A 23,691-nucleotide genomic window follows, 5' to 3' on the forward strand; every position below is an offset into this window, starting at 1 on the left:
AGTAAATGTGTCGTTCCTTCCCCAAGAAATAAAGGCTCCATCGAGTGGATCTTTCGCCGCCTGAAGCATGTGGTCCGGACTTTACCCAGTTTGCTTTTCACACATGCTCAGGGCAGCTGGAGGTTCTGTGCACAGACGCATTCACAACAGCAGCAAATCCGCATTAATTCAGCATAAAGGATTTTTTGGCAAAACACACCAGTATGATCTTTGTTTGTTTTCTTTTTTTCATTCTTGCCTCTGATACACGTTAACAACCCCCCCTCCACAGGCTTGCGGGATCTGGGATCTTTATATTCAGGGGGCAGGCGGAGATAATCCAGAGGCTCTCACTGGGACATTTGCGTTCACACATGCACATCCTCCAGAGAAAGGGCGGAAAATCTTCAGAGTTCAGTGCATGCCTTGAAGCAGCTTAAGGTTCAGTGTCCTTCGGAGGATTCGGTCTACCTGTACCCAAACACCACCTCCTTCACAGGCTGCTAAGACCACGTCCTCTGAAGGATACAGCCCCTGAATTCAGAGACAGCGAGTGTGAACATTGTTGACGCTACAAAGAGAAGAGGCAAAGGTCAAAGGTTCACCAGATTGACCAGAAGTCAGTAGGCGGCTGCAGACAATCCCATTTGAACAGAGCTGGGATCTGCACACATAAACCACAGATAACTATGAACTATGGTTGAAAGCCTGTTGTGGTTTGTTGTATACAGCTCATTTGTTTTGATCACAATGTGTTCGCCCCTCAGATCGATAGATAGATAGATAGATTACTTTATTCATCCCCGAAGGGAAATTAAGTTGTCATAGCAGCCGGTACATTTGAATAAAATAAAATAAAATAAAATAAAATAAAATAAAATAAAATAAAATAAAATAAAATAAAATATAAAATATTGCGGTAGAAACAATAAAAACAGAAACACAAGATAAATGTGTAGATAAGGTGCAGTGGCAGATGATGGTAAGTACTGATGATATGATAATATGATAATGTTGTTGTCAGACAGTATATAAAAATAGTACAGTATATATAGTATATAATATATATTTATATATGAAGGTAATTATACCAATATAATAATAGCAGTATATAGTAATAATAGCAGCAACAGTATATATAATAATAATAATAGTAAAATATAATAATAATAACAACAACATGTACACATGTATAAATATGTGTATATAGACTTATCTATGCAAAGAATATATAAAGAGTATGATATAATATATGATATATAGTACGGGTATAAATATAAGTATTTGGCGATACAATAGATAATATAATATACTATGAGTGTAAGAATATGTAAACAGAGTGTGCAAAAGACAATATTATTGTATAAAGTGATGAATTGAGACAGGTATATTTAGTGCAGTTGTGTGATGGTGGCTCTGACAGAGGTATATGCGTTGTACAGTCTTATTGCGGTTGGGAGGAACGATTTCCTGTATCGTTCCTTAGAGCAGCGGGGTTGAATGAGTCTGTGGCTGAAGCTGCTCCTTAGCTTGTCCAGTGTTTTGTGGAGGGGGTGAGATGGATTGTCCATGATTGCCAGCAGTTTTGCCAGCATCCTGTCCTCCACCACCTCCTCCAGGGTGACAAGCTTAGAGCCAACCACAGACTCTGCCTTCCTAATCAGTTTTTTCAGTTTGTTGGCGTCCTTAGCCTTGATGCCCGCACCCCAGGACACCACAGCAAAGAAGATGGTGCTCGCCACAACAGACTTATAGAACATCTGCAGCATCTTGTTGCAGACATTGAAGGTCAGTTCAGTTTTAGTGTGCATATCTACCGCTGGTGTGTGTGATACAGTTCTCAGTGTGATGAGCGTGTGTGTGTATATGTGTATGATATGAATGTAATATGTTTAAGTTTATTGATTATTTATGAAAATTTCTGAATATTTTTTTCCACAGCCTGATGTGGTCCCTGTTCATGAGTCCAAAACCCCTGAATTAACCCCTGAACTGCTACAGAAAAGAAAAGCAGCAGGTCCTCATAAGTCTGAGTGTGAAAAAAGATAATATTTGACATGTTTGAACAATGATTTAATCAACTATGAAAATAAATGCAGGCGCCTATCGAAGTTGACTGGTCGAGTGGATGCAGATGTTCTTTGTGCTCGCTTCGTAATGAGTCTTCTGCAACTAGCAGTCACTGCATCGAAGGAGACGCAGACCAGAAGCATAAGTGCCCCAGAACCAGGTGCTGAACAAATCACCGAGAGGTCCTGCCCCTAAACCATAAGAACAGATTTTTTGGCCTGTAAATACCAGAGAGGAGAAAAGATTCCTCCTTTCTTGGTCCAGAACCGCACATTGACAACATCTAGTGGATTCAAAGAGCAGAAGACGTCTGTTGCACCTGTCTTTAAAGCACAATCACTCTTCAATTGAATCGGAGATTATCACTCCATTTGCGACCATCATTTTCATTAGTTTGGCTTAATAGCGTTCACAGAAAATGTTCTTTGAATCCACACAATAACAATACTCCCTCGACGTATTGTAAGTGTCTGGCAGAATTGTCTCGCGACGGGACATCATGTTATCCATCCGTTTTTTCCGCCTCACTCATCCTTCTTTCTTGTCCACCCCTACAGAGTCGATGAGTGGTCCGAAGACCCATAATACACTATTCCAGGCAATTATGGTGCAGAATTACAGACCACCTGTGGCTAGGCTTCATCCAGCCACCACCCGGCCCGTCTTTCCATTGCCCCCAGCAGCCCACTCCCTAAATCACCTTTCCAACCTGGAGTTTTTATTCCCCACAATGGCCATTAAAATCTCATCACGTAAAGTAATTACTACTGTGCTAAATAATATCTAAAGTGCTGTATTACTCAGGTTTGGCTGCGCCATTATCTGTCATTTTGCTAGCACACTTTGTGTACCTCCATGCCATAAGAAATTTCATAACCAGATTTCTAGACAGGCCGTTGTGTATGTGAGCGACAACTGTGTTTCTACAACATTGATTCCTTCAATCCTGCTTCTGAATCAGTGCAGAAAGTATCAACAGATGTGACGATCATGTGTAAAGTATGTTCTATAGAGGCCAGAAACCATTATACAAGGGAACTAAAATCTACATGTCAGTTGATCATGGTGAGCAAGTTACTGATGCAGGTTAATTTAGTGCTATGGGTTATTAATAAAAGGGATGATTCCTGCTTGACTTACTGTCCTTACTTTCATTTGAAACAGTTCTAGATATTGTGGCATATATTTTCATCCAATCATTTTGCTCGCACAGCAACATAAAAAATTACTGAAGTCTCACAGAGGGTGTTTTGAGTTTTGGAATTGTTTTCTCAAATTTCTTTAATTTCAAAATACTTGAGGTTGTACTCATCAGCACTTCTGTTGATGAAACACCCCCCCCCAATGTGCAGTTAAAGGCAACACATACGTTTTTGAGTGTAAGTCGAGACATAGGCAGACTCCGATTGATTTACTGTAGTGGTTATATGAAAGTCATAAATCTGTGGGATGTGAAGACTGGAACAATCATACAATGTCACACAACATCCACGTAACTTCCAATAATGTAAACGGCTATGCACACGTGTTTGGTCTAATCTTCAATATCTGACACTGATGGTGGCGTGGCCATCTGGACTCTTACCCCATGAGCCACTACACAAATTGGGCTGTCGGATCTACATTTGGTTTGCTCCTGCCGCTTCCCTGCTTGCTTACTGTTCATATGTTTGTGTCTTTATCATCAATTGAACACTGAGCCAGCCATTAGCAGCCCTCAACTAATTTTACAACAAAAACGAATTTCTCAGCTTTATGTTGTTAATTTCTTTCTTATTCCCTATCTTTTCATCTGACACAGTATTCTATAAATCAAAAAAATTTACTTAAAATCCAGAAAAATCTAAATGCTTTAGTTCTTTTCTAAATCTATGGATCAGCAGTGACTGTGCAGACAGCAGAGCAGCACAGTGGGACCCAAGGAGTCAGTACAGACCCCGGTCAAGTTTTACAGCAACAAGAAACCAGTCTTGAGTTTATTAAGCAGGATAGTATGGCTGTAGTTTACGAAATGATCCAGTGTCTAGTGCTGTAATTGCAGCTCTACAGTCTTATCTCACTATATAACTACTTACTTGCAGTCAGAGTCTAAAAAAAAATAGTAATAGCAGACTGAGCAGTAGTGGTCCACCCTGTGATAGGCTGCTAAACTAACCAGGACGTAACACGCATCTCGCCCAATGTAAGCTGGGGCTGGCTCCAGAATCTCAAGGATTAGGTGTATAGATAATGTATGAATTCTTGTTGTCTAGTCATTTCTTGTAGCACTTAAACTGCTTTACAGAGCATTAACAGAACTGATGAGAGAATTCTGAGTCATTGTCCACCGCTTGAGAAGGATGAGCAGAATGAAAACAGGACATTTTCTATTTGATTGAAAAGTCTGCTGAACCCATGACGTCATAGCAGTGTTTACTATGCAGCTGAAAAGGATGTGAAGTCTCTTGCTATTCTCTCGTCTCTCAAAGAGCAGTGACTTCCTCTTGGCCTCACATTCCATCTATTCCCCAGTAGACTTACTCAGACGTCTGAGCCAGAAGAGTTCAATGACCAGACACTTAAATAAACCATATAGTCTACTAAAAACATTTAAAAAGATGTATATCAATGAATAAGGGAAGTCTTTTTATCACACATTATTGTGAGCTTTGATCTGCTGAACTAAGGTCAGTTTCAAAGAGGGCTGTCTGATGATTAATAATAATAATCCAATACATGTTTTTAACAAACAGTTAACAACACCAGGAACAATTCAACCACAGTGACCCAGGAAACAGCTGTCACAACACAAGAGAAAAAGGTTACCAGAAAAAAAGTCTGTGTAAAAAGTCACTTGTAAGTTAAAAAAACTCTCATATTACAGTATTTATAATATTGATCTTGGCTGAGTGAAGCTCACTCCACATCTTTTCTGACAAAGCAGTAAAATGAGCAGGTTTGGAGCAAATAACAGAAATATTCGAAAAAATGGTCTGTTTTATATGGAGCTTCTCTAGTCTTGATGACCAGTGACCACTCAATGCGCTTTACGGTACAGTTTTGTTGCCATTCACACACACATTCATACAGTGCATCTATGTGGAAATAAATGTTACAGAGGCAGTTCAGGGTTCAGTATCTTGCCCAGGGATCCTTTTGCAGGCAGATGGGGATGATTGGGATAGGACCTCAGACCTTCTGGTAAGAGGACACACACAGACACATGCGTCGGCTCTTAACAACCCCCCCTCCACATCATTGTCTGTGTCTTTTCTTATTGTCTGTCGAGCATTAATAGGGCCATCGCTGCAGAGCATCCCGGACATTGTGCTTACACATGATGCACGCGCCCGGAGGAAATACAGAGGAACAGCAGAGTTCAGTGCATGTCTGAAAGCAGGTTAAGAAAAGCATCTTGACAGAAACCCTACTTCCTTTCTCATCTTATAAACACAGATCGACAACATCGTTCTCCTTATACGACACTTTGTATGTACACATACAGCTGCAAATGGATGTCGACAATAGTGTCTGTGTTGGAAATGTCAATGTAACTGTGAAGTCAACTTGGAAAATCCCCGCTGGATATGAAGGGGTTAATATGCAGCGCCGACTGACAGCTGGGGGAATCCCTCCTCAGAGCGTTACCTGGGAAATCCGCGTCATTGCGTCACCTGACCGGTAAGGACAGAAAGGGGAAGAGAGACTATTTCAGGAAACGCCAGGGGCAAACAAATCAGACAGCGTTCTGTCCATCAGCAGCAAAGCTGCGCTAGAAAACGTGGAAAAAGCGGCGCTGGTACAGCCATAAAAAGTCTGGAGAAACGGCCGGTAAGAGAAAGATTTTGTTAGCGTAAGGATTGTAAAGTTGCGCAATCGCTTGTAGCGCACGTTAAAACGTGCGTTTAAGTGTGGACAATTGTTTGGTGTTTGATACCACATGATTGTTTGACTGCAAATTGTTTGAAAACAAATGGGGTTTATATTTTGATCTGTAGATGGATAGAAATGATCTGAATACTGCTAAAGTTATTTCTATTTGACTTTATTGATCTATTTATATTTACATTTCAAATGAGTGATTATATATATATAAAAAAAAACCCAGTTAAGATGAATTTGTGCATTTAAAAATGAATTGATATTTAAAGCAGTTAAAAATGGTTTCATATATTTAGAACAGAATTCATGAAAATATGCTCAGACATTGAAAAGTATTAATAATATTTATATTTATATATTTATATTTATAAGTATTTAAATGCATATATGAAAAACATGTTTGTATTGACTATTTCATTCTGCACTGCATTTACTGTAGTTATTTTTGGTTTCTTTAAAGGTTTTTTACCTTGCAGTATACCTAGCAGTTTACCACTTGCAACCCACTTACAACTGTACCCACAATACCTACCTGCTGCAACTTACCTGTACCTGTGAAAATACAAAAAGAAAAGTAAAGAGGAGTTAAAGAAGGAAAACGGTGTGGTCATTGCATGAGTGGAACCCAGTTAAACCTCCTATGGTCTGTACCAATCCCTTTCAAGCAGGGAAGCTGCACAAACACTAGATAGCTTGACACCTCCCATGCAGAAGTTCTTGGATACATGAATTTACCAGCTTGGGCGATGGAGAATGGGGGACGTGAAAAATGGAAAATGGATTTTCTAAACATTTGTACCTCATTTGCCTGCATGTACAATGTGTTTTTTGATTAGTTGTCCATTGTATCCTAGAGCCTTTTACGTCTCGAACTGTTCTTCATGAAAATGAATAAAATCCAATAAAAAGGACATTCTACGAGTTGACTACAATTTTGCCCCAAGGCCTGGCGGCTACAAACTAAGTTATAATTAAGTCTGAATGCTGTATCTAGTTTGAATATTTAAAATGCAACATGTTCATGAACTTGTTTAAAGACCTACAGAGAATCTTAGGACATCTTGATTGACAGAAGAGGTATTTTTCAGAGTACAGCGGCATCTAAGACTTTGATGAAACATAGAGACAGATACAAAGCATGGCACAGACTGTTACCTACAATAGCACAAGAGGAGCCTCATTAAATTCACTGCAGAAAACTGTGAGGCATAAACACAAAAAAATCAACTATCAAAGAGCCACATTCATAAGGCCGACAGCAAAATGAGTTTGGGGAGAGAGGGGCTGTTTCTTCTGCCCATCTGAGGTCCCATTCATTCATGCTGAGAGGGGGGGGGGGGGTGAGACCCTCTCCTCTCTCTCCCCTGGCTGACGCATCCACTTGGCTGTCAGCCCAGACAGACAGTGCAGAGAACAGCCTGATAACAGCTGCAGCCACTACGCACACATAAATCCACACAAGCTGAGTCCCATCTAAGGCGCACTTAAATCTGCACACACACACAATTTAATACTCACGTATTTCCATGGGTGATTGACAACATATTATAGAACGAAGATGCCAGTCACCTGCCGATATCAGTGTTTCCCGCAGGATTTTTTTCAGCAGCGGTGGTGTGGTCCCCGAGCCCTCTAGGGGGGTCCGGGGGCATGAACATTTTTTTTACCCTTTACATTGGAATGCATGAATCTGGTGCACTTTGAGAGGAGAATATGCACTTAAATCCTATTCAAACAGTCCTGTGTATTACTGTAGATGGGATTATTGGTGTTGTAACTTTGCCTTTTGTGTCTTCATTTACAGATTTTTATATTTTTGTATAGTAATATTTAAACAAAAAATGCCACAACGCAAATATAATCAGGTCCAAGAACTGGCTAAACAGCTGCCCTTCCTTATCAGTGTATCTGATAAAGACAGATGACAAAATCAATTCAAACGTGTCACCTTTTACATTTATTTAATTAAATAATTTGTACTTTTATCGAACAAACTTGCCTAACATGCAGATCAAGTTGACGATTTATGGCAACAGAAGAAGACAACAAAAGAGGACAACAGACGGAGAACTGTGTAGTTTTTGCTCATCCACAAAGGCTACATCCAGCCTGGGAGCATTTAATTCTCCTTGGCTTTTTAAAGAAGAGCTCCAGTGCTCTTCTGTAGGGGAATTTGGTGGTGGGTTAGGCAAATTGATTAAGCTTGTTATTGCTTAAAACACTTCTTCTTAGTCTTGGGCGTCAAAAAGTGATGAGAAAATTATAAAATAAATATAAGTTATAAATAATAGAAACTATTCATGATCTTTTAAGAAGTCCTTAGGTTTTTTCCCTGCATTTATGCTAATGACCACATGCTTACAGGCGATTAGCATAAATCCCTAACTAAAATACGCGATGAAAACGTATTTTATATGGCAATAAAGAACAACATCGGATCTAACAGTATGGATTCATATTTCAAAGTTCCCGAAAATACCTAGGCTATAAATTCCTGACTGGATATAAGCTCCTGTAAAGGCTATGAGTGATCCCAAAAAGAGCGACAACACCCACACACACACACGGACGGAGCGGACGGACCCTTTTTGATTTATAGTTCAACGAGCCTTTTTGTTGTGAAAACAATTCACCGCCAGAACAGTAGGTGGCGCAACTGAAGTCGAGCTTAGAGAAGCCTACCTCATGAGGTATATAGAAGAAGTCCAAGCTGGTTTATTTACGTCCTCCCGGCTCCTCACACACAGTGAACGATGGCAGCTAACAGAAAAAGGATGTTGATGACGCGACAGTTTTTGCTGAATAAAGTGACACCTAGTGGGTCATAATGCTTATGTTATCGTGTCTTAACGCAGCGGTTCCCCGGTCTTGTTTCCAAACTGCGTTTCTAATTCAACAGCTGCAACAGCTTGAAGCTACACGGAGGCAGCTAGCTTCCCCCCAGCTTCCACACACAGTCAGCAGGGACACCCGATACTAACTACTACCGTTAGTTAGTATCGATCTAAAGTGTTTGCTTCTAACCTGACGGTGTTTGAGAAACAGTGTCATGAGCCGTGGGATTAAAGTCAGCGGGGTTTTGCGCTGTTCCCACCGCAGTTAGCATGGTGGTTAGCCCGCTAGCCACGTTATGAAAGTTCATTATAACAGTATGTGACCGTACACACATGCCGTAAGTGCTCTAACTAGCCACCGTCAGCCAGACAACGCCGCTGGCTTAACACACTTGTCACATTAATCATAGAGTCGTAGTTGTGATTTTGGTTTATTGTGATGTAGGGAATGGAACAGGAAAGGCCAAATTATACTCGTGTTGCACGGACGCACGCACGCACGCAAGACACGCAACACGCCCCTTTCGAGCCCTCTGGCGGCTTGCGTGCGTCCGCCAATTTTTCTAACTATACGACAAAACGACACGAGCCTCACGCAGCCCGCAAGGCTTGTGATTGGTCGGGTTACTACATCCTGTCCGGAGTCTAGTTTCCGGTTTCATGCCCCACAATACGCGGAAATCACGGAAGATTTAGAAGAACGAATATGGACCAAATAGAAGAGCACTTGGCAGAAGAGATCCGAAAGTATGACCACTTGTATAACCCGTCACTGCCGATTTGTCCGCCAGAAATAAGCTATGAGGAGCCGGAGTGGCGATGTAAATAAACATTCGACGAAGAAGAAGACGTCTCTTCTTTGTGTGTTTTGTTTTCGAAAAAAAAAGTTACTCCGCCTAGTGTTCTGGCGGTGAATTGCGTTGCAACACGCGCAACACGTTTAGGAAGCATAAACCAAAACGGATCCGTCGATGCAGCTGCGTGGCCTTCCGTGGTTGCAGTCGCAGGACTATAATTAGGCCTGAAGTTTCCATTCCGAAATGCTGGCGTTAGCGGACCAATCACAGCCAAGGGCTATCCTTGGCAGGCACGGAGAGGGCGTTCCACGTTGGAGAAGGCGGTCCTCTCTGTCCGTGTGCGTCAAAACGGAGAAGCATACATTGGCCTAAAGCCTGAAACATGCTTCTGCGACTGCGTCTGCGTCTTTTCACGCCGCTGTGGCGCAAGACTCGTTTTCATTCATGCTTCCCCAACCGTTGCGCGTCTTACAAAGCAATTCCGCGCCAGAACACTAGGCGGAGTAATGCTTTTTGTCGAGACGACCTTAGAGACGCCTTCTTTCTTCTTCGTCGATTGTTTATTTAATTAGCCACTGCGGCTCCTCGTAGCCTTTTTCTGGCGGAAAAATCCGCCAGTCAGTGACAGGTTATACAAGTGATCATACTATCGGATATCTTCTGCCAAGTGCTCTTCTATTTTTAGTCCATATTCGTTCTTCTAAATCTTCCGTGATTTCTGCCGGTATTATGGGGCATGAAACCGGAAATGCAGCTCCAGAAGGGATGTAGCGCAGACCAATCACAGCCTTGCGGGCTGAGTGAGCTTGCGGAGCTTTGCCGTAAATTTTAGAAAAGGGGGTCGACACCTGTCAGCACGTAAAGCCTGAAACATGCTTCTGCGACTGCGTCTGCGTCTTTTCACGCCGCTGTGGCGCAAGACTCGTTTTCATTCATGCTTCCCCAACCGTTGCGCGTCTTACAAAGCAATTCCGCGCCAGAACACTAGGCGGAGTAATGCTTTTTGTCGAGACGACCTTAGAGACGCCTTCTTTCTTCTTCGTCGATTGTTTATTTACATAGCCACTGCGGCTCCTCGTAGCCTTTTTCTGGCGGACAAATCCGCCAGTCAGTGACAGGTTATACAAGTGATCATACTATCGGATATCTTCTGCCAAGTGCTCTTCTATTTGGTCCATATTCGTTCTTCTAAATCTTCCGTGATTTCTGCCGGTATTATGGGGCATGAAACCGGAAATGCAGCTCCAGAAGGGATGTAGAGCAGACCAATCACAGCCTTGCGGGCTGAGTGAGCTTGCGGAAATATGCCGTAAATTTTAGAAAAGGGGGTCGACACCCGTCAGCACGTAAGGAGGGATACATAAGCACGTAAGGGACCCGGAAGGGCTCTTGCGCTTACGGGCCCGTGAAAACGCAGAAGCATGTTTCAGGCTTAAGGAGGGATACATAAGCACGTAAGGGACCCGGAAGGGCTCTTGCGCTTACGGGCCCGTGAAAACGCAGAAGCATGTTTCAGGCTTAACTTTGCATCCGTGTAGGGTAGCCTCTTCTTTGATGTTGGTTACGTGACGATGTGCCGCGTGCTGCGCAATTGACGTTACGCGCTGTATATTTTCTAAAAGGAGCTACGTAAAAAAAAAAAAAAAAAAATTAGGAGGAGGATTTTTATTGCAGCGGCGGAGAAATTTCAGCAGCGGCGGCGCGCCGCTGCTGTGTGAACGTGGGGGAAACACTGGATATTCAAAAGCTTTATATCAAATAATTTTTATGGAAAACCACCTTTATTGTTTCCATGGAGGATAAATCCCCTGAAAAATCCTGGGATAATTAAACTCATACGTGTCTAACTGTGCCATAGAAATGAGTTTCTCTCACAGGTCATAACATACCTGCAGTATGAGTATAACTTTGACTCTTTGGGAAATTGTATTATTTGCTTTCTAGTGACAACTGGTACTTCTGTCAAGTCTGGATATTAAATAGAAGGTGTTTCCAAGGCAGAGCTAAGCTGACACTAAATGTGCAGGGGGGTGAGTTTGTATTTTGTCTTGTATGTTTGAGAACCTCATCAGACTTTGGTATAAGCTTGTTACTTGTGTTTCCACTGTAATTTGCACACTTACTTCTTTATCAAGACTCCAACAGAGACTTCTTGTTTATGTGCGCGATAGTAAAATAGAGCAGATTTGTGAACAGGTGGTTGATTTGGGGCAGATACTGTTACTATTCTAATTCTTGCAAACATTTTCTTAAAATATGAGTTTATTAACAGACGGAGATTAACAGGTACTGCTGGGTTGCAACAGGGTCCAAGTCCTAATCCTAACCTTTTCTTCTTTTGAATGACCTCCACGCCCTTAAGCCTGAAACATGCTTCTGCGTTTTCACGGGCCCGTAAGCGCAAGAGCCCTTCCGGGTCCCTTACGTGCTTATGTATCCCTCCTTACGTGCTGACGGGTGTCGACCCCCTTTTCTAAAATTTACGGCAAAGCTCCGCAAGCTCACTCAGCCCGCAAGGCTGTGATTGGTCTGCGCTACATCCCTTCTGGAGCTGCATTTCCGGTTTCATGCCCCATAATACCGGCAGAAATCACGGAAGATTTAGAAGAACGAATATGGACCAAATAGAAGAGCACTTGGCAGAAGATATCCGATAGTATGATCACTTGTATAACCTGTCACTGACTGGCGGATTTGTCCGCCAGAAAAAGGCTACGAGGAGCCGCAGTGGCTATGTAAATAGACAATCGACGAAGAAGAAAGAAGGCGTCTCTAAGGTCGTCTCGACAAAAAGCATTACTCCGCCTAGTGTTCTGGCGCGGAATTGCTTTGTAAGACGCGCAACGGTTGGGGAAGCATGAATGAAAACGAGTCTTGCGCCACAGCGGCGTGAAAAGACGCAGACGCAGTCGCAGAAGCATGTTTCAGGCTTTAGCGCTAATTGACATCTTTGCTTGCCCAACGAGCTTATTTTATTGTGAACTGGTCTACCTCCATTCATTCTGAAGCACTGGTAGTCCTATTCCAATGCAGTAGTAAAGTGTTCTGTTGTGTGGGTTGCAGTCATGCTTTTTGTCATGTCACGCAATATGATATATGGGATGATGGTAAAAAGCCTATCTTATCATGTCCTGCTTTTATCGTTTATTTGGTTGCATCACAGGTATACTCATGCAAACATGTAGATGCAGCTTTATGTTTTTTCACTCAACACTGATGTAGCATGAAGGCAACATAAACAAACAATGAGTAGAATTAAAGTGAAAAAAAAGATAAGAAACTCCAACCAGCCAAGACAAAAAGGTTTGTTCCTCACAATGGGGCTACTTCTTGAAATTAATCCATTTTAAGACAAACGGATCGTAAGTAAGGTGGTGAGTAATCATCATCATTCACCCTTATCTGGAAATGGAAAAACCTCTAACAGGATATGAAATGAGTTCCCTCTTTGTGATGTAATGACACATCTGTTTGACAAATCGAAAGTGGCATTACTGCTGCTAACCTCTTAAAGTACCTGGAACTTACATTTAGTGCAACTCTCTGAACCATGCTGGTATTTAATTTCTGGGAATCTGCCCTCTGCCACTGGAAAAAAACTGAAATCAAAAGCAGAAGGCTCTTTGCATTCAGAAACCCAGTAGCTTTTTAAATCACCATCACTTAAACCTTCATAAGTGTTTTAACATCAAAGTTTCCAGAAGGATCTTTAGCTTTTAGCGAGACAGATGTTTAAAAGGCCAAAGGGATGCAGAGTTCTTACAACAAGGAAACAAAAGACTTTTATACGAAACAATGAACGGAGACGTCTGCAACAAAGAAAGAGCGGGAAGGGTTCCTGAAGAGGGTAGAGCGATTTAGCTGCATACTGAGGAAATGCCTTGAAACTCCGTGCAGAACAATGGCTTTTCCTTCCTGCCTGTCTGTAATGGAAATAGTGATGACGACAAAAGCAGAGCTGAAATAGTCCCTGATTACTGCAAACAGTTAACAAGACAGACCAGTCAACAACCGACATCCACTTCAACACATCAGTATGTGTCGTAATCTTTGACAACAGCACACATTTGTATTAACAACTGAATTTTGACAACAAACACGAGTTATTAAGATATTTGATTTGTTATTCTATTTTATACTATTTCTCTTATTTTATTGTATAGTGTGTAATTACTTGAGCATTGTTAGAAGAGAGCCTGAGACTCAAGCATTTCACTGCCAGCGACTGCCTAGTGTTATTGTTGTGCATTTTACAAATTAAAAATCTTGAATCTTGAATCTTGAATCTTGGCCAGTGGAGCACTCCTCCTTTCAGTTCTGAGTATGATAGCTACACAATGAATTGATTATTGCAATTTGATTTTGCACCAGTGGTCTCCCATTGTGTCACACACACCTTCATGTTTCAGATCTGACGCTCTGCTTCTCTGGGGTTGTGCATTTTTTTAAAGATTCCCTATGAAATATTGAGTGTAGACGTATTCACAGTTTAGCAGAGCAGCTTCTCCTTTTAAGGAGACAGTTCTGTCTCCAAGAACTTGCAGTAAACTAAAATGGCATTTAATTCGGCTTCATACTCACTAATAACTCATCAAGATGCTGCTGCTCTTCCCAGTGCTGTCATCTCCATTGGATTAAGATCTGGGCTCTGACTCCAGAAGGCTAATGTCCCTGTTTTAAATAATTCTGTAGAACACTTACTTCTGTAATTTGGGTCAATCTGCTGCTACATCTCCCAACTACAGCCCAGACAGCTTCACTGATATTATCCTGTGATATTGCTTAATTAACTTGAATTCTCCCCTAACATAATGCTCCCTTGCCTTTTGGAAGTATTGATTTCATGTTGGTATGTAGTGGCCTTTTTAAACCATGCATTTTGTTGCATGTGCTTCACAAACAATTCAACATCGGCTTCATCCGTTCACAAACATATTTTCACCGTAGCATAGGGGAGATTCAAAATGCTTTTTGGCAAACGTGAGGGTTATGACCATCTTCAAAGACCCATTTCTAAGCAGATTGCTCAAAAGATTCACATACTTAGTGTTACCACTGTACATAGCTGACATGCTACAGTACCATATGAAACCAATTACTCTCACTTGAGCCTCAGCATATTGTTCCTTAACTCATGGAGCTTATGGGAAGCATTTAACATCATAAACTGTGCAGTAAGTAGTAAGAGAGCGCTCAAAAGATCCAATGGGCAAACGGAGGGAAAGATTGCGGCATGATAATTGCAGAGAGAAAATAATGCGTCACAGTTCAGGCTTCCTAACAATGTTTGTTTTTCAAATGAGCACTGTTTCCTCCCTCTCTCTCTCCCAGCTCCTATCTGAAAGCCTGTAAGCCCCTCCCCCATCCTGTAATTCCCACTCCTCCACACATACTACCTCCACATGGCTCCTATCAGAGACATGACAGAATGCTGAAAATGGCCTCCTGCTCCCATTTTCTCTGCAATGTTTTCTTAGGGAGCAATTTATATATCCTGGGTGTTAGCATCTTCATTTAACATAAAAAATACACAAATAAGGTGATACAATACAATCATATCTCTTTAGTTTGCCCTGTGGCTTCATGTGATAAAGAAATAGCAGTTCTAGAGACCATCATGAGTACTAATAATACATTTGAGGAGTTCAATCTTTTAACTACAGCTTTTTTTTATTAAACTTCAAGAATCATCATTACACTTTTTTGTATTTGGAACAACAGAAATTAAATCCCACATTTGAAATGATAATTGCATAAATGACCAACTTGTATTCAAGCTGGCTTGTAGTAATTCAAGTTGACAGTGGTTCTTCTCAGACAAATACAATTACTGAATCATTTTGTGGTTATAAAATTGATGGGTGTAGTTATTAGAAATTAATATTATTGCAAGCTGCTCCAGTCGGTGCAAAATGTTTTAATGCAGCACATGGACACAAGCTTTCTCCCAGTGGCTCTTCTGGAGTTTCTGCGGATTTTATACCGAAGGGGCAGATAATCTGACATATATGTGTTCACACATACAGCGGAGGATCTCTGGAGTTCAGTGCATGCCTGATAAATACCTGGTACACCATGTATTTATTGCTGTTCTCAACTACAAATGATAAAACTATAATAAAGGAATGGTTTCTGTTAAATTAAATTAGTGTTGTAAATCCCAAAAGGACTGTGACCCTTTATTATCATTACGTCTGAAAATGTACATATAATAGAATGCATATTCTATAATGACCAGGTTTATCTATCCGCGTGTGGTATATCTGAGCACAGTCAAATCTTTTTAGCTTTTAAGACAATCCAAGCACCACCAGTATCTTTCTCTAATGATTAAAGGACCCAGCATAAAAGGAGAGAAAAGACCCTGATATACTCCACAACATGTGGCAACTAGGAGAGAGGATAACCTTCGTTCCAATAATGCAGAGAGCGGTCACAACCAGCTGTGCGCATTACAACACAAAATTACCACACACACAACCATCACAAATACTATTTAACATGTTTGCTTTCCACCATCACTGTGTTCAAAACAGGCAGCAACCACATGATTCAGAGGGAGAGTGATGTGGTAAGACTGCATCTTTTTTCTTCTCTTGTATAACTGCACAATATCAGTAGGTACCACACCGTAAAACTCCCTGTAAAGCTTCCCCAGTTTGCAAAGACACTTTTGTCATGAAACAAAGAAGTTGAACCTGGCACCACTTTTGCTGCAAAACAACGTGAGGTCATCTGGCAAGGTGAGGTGTTACTGTTGGCCAATCACATAGGAAAGCCCGCTCCTCCAGCAGGACTCCGACATGGTCAAGAAACAACACACCAACAACCGGCCAGCCCTTTCCTTGGCAAATGTCGGGTCAGTCTGACTGCCACTGTTATGTAAATGAGGGACCATTTGTTTTCTTCAGGCCGGAAGCTTTTAAACTCTTTTAGCTACAAATGAGCCTGATTTGCAGAAGCTTCCAGTAAACCAGATGTTTCCCTCAAATAAAGTTTGACATGGAAAAAAGGGAGGGACGCTCTGCGCTTCACACAGGAGCCTCTAATTTACACTCAACTTCAACTTCAGAGACAGCCAGTGCGGTAAAATCATCACCTGGCAGACTCTGGGCTACTCCCTGCCTGTGAGCTTAAACTACAATATGCACTTTTGAATCTTTTGGTTAGCAGTCGGTCCAAAATGGAGGGGTTACAGGAATCAGGACATCCTGGTTAAAATCAAACAGTTAGAACAGCGACTAGAAAACAGTAATTCTGGTAAATAAGGAAGGGCCACATACGAACGAGTTTTGGAAACGTAGTTCAGGATCCCGAAAAGAAGTTGGAGAAAACAGCCAACTCCAGAGAAGGAGAAGCGGTCGTCTAGTACTTTGTTACTGACATGGCAATATTACATTATGATAATATACATATTTCTATATTCCCATTCATGACTAGGTTTGCACAGGCACTGCTTGTGATTGTGTATTTGATACCTGGCGGTGCTATGGGAGTATAGGCTACAGTTATTACATCTGACCTGCTCTTTGTTGTAGTAGTGGGGGGGAAAGTTAAGGCCAATGAATGCTTCTCCGTTTTGACGGACACGGACCGATAGGACCGCCTTCTTTGCTGTGGAACGCCCTCTCCGGGCCTCTCCGGGGCTCCTCGGAGAGCTTTTCGTGCAGCTCTGATTTTGATGGATGTGTGTGAGGAGCTGGGGGGACGTAAATAAACCAGCGGGGTCTTCTTCTATATACCTCATGAGGTAGGCTTCTCTAAGCTCGACTTCCGTTGCGCCAACTACTGTTCTGGCGGTGAATTGTTTTCAGAACAAAAAGGCTCGTAAAACTATAAATCAAAAAGTGTCCGTCCGCTCCGTCCGTCCGCAACGGACTCGGAGAGTCATACAAAGGCCTTTAGCCGGTATGGTCCTGTACTCTGTACCACTTCATGCTGTATTGTCATGCATCAAGGGAGCATTACAAGCAGTTGCTTCACTTATCACTTACTGCATTTACCAAAGTCACAGACTGTCAGACGGTTCAGCTGGTTTGAATGTCTCAGAAAGCTGTCAAGCCATGAGGTTAAGTGTGGAAAACATCAAGACTGTTTTACTTAAAACTGATTCTTCTCTGAACTAATATTATGGACAGCCGCATCTCGCAGCTAAAGGGTCAGAATTCCCCACGCCAACAAAGGACAATCAAAAGGTCTATATTGTACCTCAATGTGGAATAAGTATCAACCTAGCTGTGTAACACTCCTGAAACTGAGAATGAAGAACGATACAAATGTCCATAATTGGATATTGTGATACAGGACGTGTGATGTAAATACTTGTTTCACTGTGATAATCACAATGCGAGAATCACAGGGACCTTGGGGTTTCAGAATCAGGATATCATTTTTTATGACTTTGAAGTAAAAAATAGAAAACCCTCAATGAAATCAGAAGCCAAGGTTGCACTGTTAAAAGGACATCTCAAACGGTTTACAAGGATATCAAGAGTTCTTGACGTTTAAGAAGAGCGTTTGAGATATCCTGCCACTACTGTTACATCCTACTGTATTTCCTAATCTGACACCTTTCAATCCTTTTAGTGGACAGTTCCTTTTTGACCTAGTGAGATACGGAAATCTACAGCTGTCTGTAGTTTTAGCTGTGCTGTATTTGGATGTTTCTATATCTGTGAGGTAAAACCAGGACACTTGATAAAATGCTTGATTGGCCCATAATGACTTCTCAGGTCCAGAATGTCCTTTATTGATCAGGTTAAGAGCTAAGAGGTGTTCTGAATGATGTCAATTGGCTGCATGAACTCCCTGAACTGGTCTGTACAGCAGTCCTGGATAACATAAAAGGAAAATGTAAACCTAGTCAATGGACAATCTGGACAGCTGTCTGGGAGGATGATGTTGCAGTTTCACTCTGCAGTGCAGATACAGCATTGGAAAGACAAGCATGATTCAGCCAAAATTATCTCTGTTCACTTTACTCAAATGATCACAAAATTAGCAAGTACTGTATGTAGGATACATATTGTATGAGATGGTATTGTCTTAGTTTTCTGTCTCATTTAGGAACATAAAAGAAAGGTGTGGAATGTTTGTGAACCTGCAGCATAATATTCATGCGGACATACATTATTTCTATCAAAAGACAACTGCAGAAGTTATGAGCCATACTGGGATGGAAGTATTCACAGTTAAAAAGCTTCAAAGGTCACTCATAAGTGAATAGTGCAATTTAAAAAGAACAAGTACTTTTTAAATTGCATTTTTTTTGCTTGCATTTGTATGTTGAGCATCTAAAAACATGGCTGATCTCTGTTCATTCTGATATGAATGGACCCAATGGAAGGTCCGAAAGCATGTCCACATAAACAAATCCAAAACAAAAGGCCAATGTCATCCCCAAAAAGCTGCAGTACAAATGCAAGATAAACATAAATCAAGCAGCTGAGAGTCCAAGTAAATAATATTAGACACACAGGCATGTAGCCAGACATGATTTCTTGACTGACAAACAATGTATTCAATGAGCTCAGTGTCAGACCCAATAACATATGACTTTTGGCTGTTAGTGTTGTCATTCATCATGACTGTGCAACAACCTGCCACCACTTAATGCAGTTTCATCAGACTGCTGGGGGAGATCTAAGGAGGCGGGTCAGCAGTGATGCTGCATTTGTGCCTTGCAGTAATCACAGTCACTCTTCTCAAGCTTGATTGTCTTTTTAAATTCTTTAACAAAGGCATTCCACAAATTACTGTTGGAATAAAGCACTTCATCCACAGATATTTTACTTACATTAAAAAACTCACACACTAAGCAGGAGATGGTAGTTTCAAGGGTTTCACAAGAAATCTCTGAAGTTAGAAGTTTACCTTTCAACAACACAAGCAACCTGCTCTAGCTTTAGGAGTCTCACCGAGTCTGGTATTCAGCCCTAGCCTGGATGCCAGACGAACTTAGCCCCGCCCACAACATTTGAGGTCGGGAAGTTCGGTCTGGAGTCGATCCGTTGGGGAGAAATTATGCCCGACCGGGCCAATCAGATTGTCAGGGCGGGCTTTATACGATGATGGACAGATGATCAACGGTAACGTAATCAACCACGTCATCAAAGTGCCCTTGGGGTGAATTCGTTTTCAACAAACATGCCTGCCGCTGGAGAGCTGAGATGTGTAGATGCTGCCATTGAGTCTGTTTTAGAAGACATCAACAGCGCATTCATTTTGAAAGAGGAACAGAACGTGGAGGCGACGCCAAAGCCCCGCGCTAATCCCTATCACGCCGGTGCTTGGCTGTTCACACCGGACACTGAAGCGACGCTGAACCGCCGGGCAGCGCTAATAATATCCCCCGTTGATCCAGTAGATTAAAAGCATATACTTACTTGTTGCTCCAACATTAAGCAACAGCGTCCCAACATTTGTCTTTCTTGGTGTTGTCTTTATACAACATGTTCCGAGGATCATACAACTCACTGTACTTCTCCACTTCAATTATTAATTTAATGTCATCTATGTTGAAGAACTTCGCTGTTTGCTCCGTTAAATGTTGGTTGTTGGGGGTAAATTACGTATTCTCCACTCAAGCCTATGTGGAGAATACGTAGCCCCCTCTCTCTCTCTTTTTATCTGTATCACTGCTTGTATGGCTGTAGTGGATGGGCAGAGGGGGACATTTAATAATGTCATTGGTCAAATTAAAACTCCAGGACAACAGAAGGGGACTTCAAAGTATGGGATGCATATTTGATTATTTATATCATATAAAATATGTCATCAATATAGTTTAAGATCGTTTTTCAGTGTGTTTCCTGGTGCGATACACTCGCGTCAAGCGCAAAAAATAGACTCTACGCCGAAACGATCGCTGCATGGCGCGAGGCAGCCTTGGCGCAGTGCGGTGCTTCAGCCTCCGGTGTGACCCGCACAAAGTTTTAACATGGGAGTGGATGGGAGCCAGCTGTTATTTAAGGCTTGGCGCTGCGCTGAAGCGTCGCTTCGGCATCGCTTCAGCGTCCGGTGTGAACCCGGCATTAGTAAATAACTCACAATGCGTTGCTTAACATACGTCACATACGACGTTGCTCTGATTGGTTGTAGGTCTATCCAATTGAGCGAAGAGGAATTTTATTTCCTGGTCAGTTGAAACACTCCCCATAATCACAGCCCAATGGAGCGGTCTCAGACTCACATTCTGACTAGAATTGTGAGTCTGACAACGTCAGGCTAAAGCCTGAAACATGCTTCTGCAACTGCGTCTGCGTCTTTTCACGCCGCTGTGGCGCAAGACTCGTTTTCATTCATGCTTCCCCAACCGTTGCGCGTCTTACAAAGCAATTCCGCGCCAGAACACTAGGCGGAGTAATAATTTTTGTCGAGACGACCTTAGAGACGCCTTCTTTCTTCTTCGTCGATTGTTTATTTACATAGCCACTGTGGCTCCTCGTAGCCTTTTTCTGGCGGACAAATCCGCCAGTCAATGACAGGTTATACAAGTGATCATACTATCGGATATCTTCTGCCAAGTGCTCTTCTATTTGGTCCATATTCGTTCTTCTAAATCTTCCGTGATTTCTGCCGGTATTATGGGGCATGAAACCGGAAATGCAGCTCCAGAAAGGATGTAGAGCAGACCAATCACAGCCTTGCGGGCTGAGTGAGCTTGCGGAGCTTTGCCGTAAATTTTAGAAAAGGGGGTCGACACCCGTCAGCACGTAAGGAGGGATACATAAGCACGTAAGGGACCCGGAAGGGCTCTTGCGCTTACGGGCCCGTGAAAACGCAGAAGCATGTTTCAGGCTTAAAGCCTGAAACATGCTTCTGCGTTGTTTCAGGCTTTAAGCCGTTAGAAGAACGAATATAGACCAAATAGAAGAGCACTTGGCAGAAGATATCCGATAGTATGATCACTTGTATAACCTGTCACTGACTGGCGGATTTGTCCGCCAGAAAAAGGCTACGAGGAGCCGCAGTGGCTATGTAAATAAACAATCGACGAAGAAGAAAGAAGGCGTCTCTAAGGTCGTCTCAACAAAAAGCATTACTCCGCCTAGTGTTCTGGCGCGGAATTGCTTTGTAAGACGCGCAACGGTTGGGGAAGCATGAATGAAAACGAGTCTTGCGCCACAGCGGCGTGAAAAGACGCAGACGCAGTCGCAGAAGCATGTTTCAGGCTTAAGTCAGCCCCCATCCCAGCAGGACATCACTGGCCTGCAGCCTCTGTGGTAGTCAGTCAGTTACCTTACATAACACTTGTGTGTTGCCAAGCCATATGAAATGTTCACCCCAATATATGAGAACTTCAAATCGACCCAACTGCACTTCATTTAATGCCTAATTTAAGGAAAGAAATGTGATGTCCTGCACATTAGCAGAAGCTACAGAAACATGCTAATCACATTTTCAACTTCCTACCTTTAAGGAATAACATAAACAAACATGGCTCAATGTGTCCCTCAGCAGCGAATTATGATGGGAAATCTAGATGGCGAAGCCTAAAAGTTTCAATATGTGCACAATAATCGCTGCTTTGTGTTTTGAGTGAATGCCGAATTGTAGAGCATGGGTGTCTCCAAAGGCTCTTATAAAAAGGTCTGTGTTTCCTTTGTGTTTTTGCTTTGAGACAAACGAGCAATAATGAAATGGGATAAATTCCAGTGGAGTTCGTGTGGCTGTCATCCCAGCACGTCATGTCCCCAAGATAACAGAATGATATCAGGGAGGACATTGAGCGGGCGGTGGTCTCCAGCTAATGGAGACATTTGGAAAGGTCCAGTCAGAGCAGAGCCCGGCGAATGTGTTACCGGGGGGACACAGTGTTACCTGAGGCCCTGGGGCTGGTGTGGACTCGGATTTTGCTGCATTGACTCAGAACTCTGGTGGGACGGGCCGTGTGACCAAACTCTGCGGAGAAACAAGCTGCGCAGGTCCGGGCCGGGTTCTCCTCACACTGCGACCGAGTTGAAGCACTCCACCCCGAAGTAACTTTTAAAAATCGGGGTTCTTGTACGGGGAGTGCCGCTGTGGTTGTGTTTGTGTGTGTGGGGGCGGCCGGGCGAGGTCCTGTGCACTGCGACTGCCCTTGGACTGCCGGGGCAGGGCTCCGCGGTCCTCTCAGCCTCCCCGCACTGCGATGGAGGACATTACTCACTGAATCACACCGTCATGAAAAGCAACGGAGTCAGCAGCCTCCACTTTGACTGGGTCCCGCACACGACCACGCTAAAGCACGAGCGGCGTGCGCATCCATTCCCCCCCGATCACCCACCGCTGAAACCCCCCCCAAAAAAAAATAAACCCGCACGGCCGGGTTATCTTACCTGGTACTATCTCCTCTGTCGCCGCTTGTTTGTCAGTCATCACGTCCCGCAGTGTCTCCTCCTCCAGAGCCTTCTCCCCGATGCAGCTGCACCAAGCAATTTTCCTGCTGTACCGATAAAACCGAGCGAAGAAGAAGAAACCCCTCAGCGACAAAAACCACACGTGAAGCTTCCCGCGCTGCTAAATCCACGGAAACTTCCCTCCGCCTCGCCGCTTCCTGTTTCACGGAGGAGCTTTAACACGCACACACGGGGGTCCCAAGTGCTGTGGAAGTGGAGGAGGGGGGTGGGGGGAGCTTCGTGGATGTTGGACCCCAGTCTACACTGCTGCTGCTGCTATGTCCGCCCCTCCCATCACACTCTGTCCTGCTGAGGAATCCTGCTGCTGCTGCTGGGACACCAGAGATGCTGAGCTCTGCTCCTCATGAGCATCATCACATGTCAAGGAGGGATAACTTCATCAATGATAGGAGAAGTGTATGGTAACTGGACATGAGGGGGGGAGGGGGGGGGGGGCTCATTTCTTGTTTTGTCTTTGTGTCTTCAGTCACATAATGATGACATAGTAACCATTTGGGCTGAATATGGTCCCAGGCTTGTCAGGGGCAGGCCTCATCCATCCACCCGTCAAGCCTTTCATTCATCTATCCATCTATCCATATATCCATCTATCCATCTATCCATCTGTCCATTTATCCATCACACCATCTATCCATCTATCCATCTATCCATCTATCCATCTGTCCATCTATCCATCACACCATCTATCCATCTATCCATCTATCCATCTATCCATCTATCCATCTAACCATCTAACCATCTATCCACCCA

The 23,691-nt window shown here is 42.8% G+C and overlaps 1 protein-coding gene across 4 annotated transcripts in view; it reads right to left on the minus strand.

The window, feature by feature from the left end:
• The window catches only part of hspa12a (heat shock protein 12A), a 55,645-nt gene extending 32,469 nt beyond the window's left edge, over window positions 1-23,176 (minus strand). For 2 of the 4 annotated variants that reach the window (XM_062401407.1, XM_062401406.1), the window contains exon 1: window positions 22,861-23,176. In XM_062401407.1, the coding sequence (XP_062257391.1) occupies window positions 22,861-22,900 (40 nt within the window). In that variant the 5' untranslated portion in view covers window positions 22,901-23,176. The remainder of the gene's footprint in view (window positions 1-22,860) is intronic. The other 2 variants (XM_062401409.1, XM_062401408.1) reach the window with 1 other exon arrangement.
• Between the last annotated feature and the right edge of the window lie 515 nt (window positions 23,177-23,691).

The sequence above is a fragment of the Platichthys flesus genome, chromosome 12 (assembly GCF_949316205.1).
Source record: "Platichthys flesus chromosome 12, fPlaFle2.1, whole genome shotgun sequence".
Classification (NCBI taxonomy): domain Eukaryota; kingdom Metazoa; phylum Chordata; class Actinopteri; order Pleuronectiformes; family Pleuronectidae; genus Platichthys; species Platichthys flesus.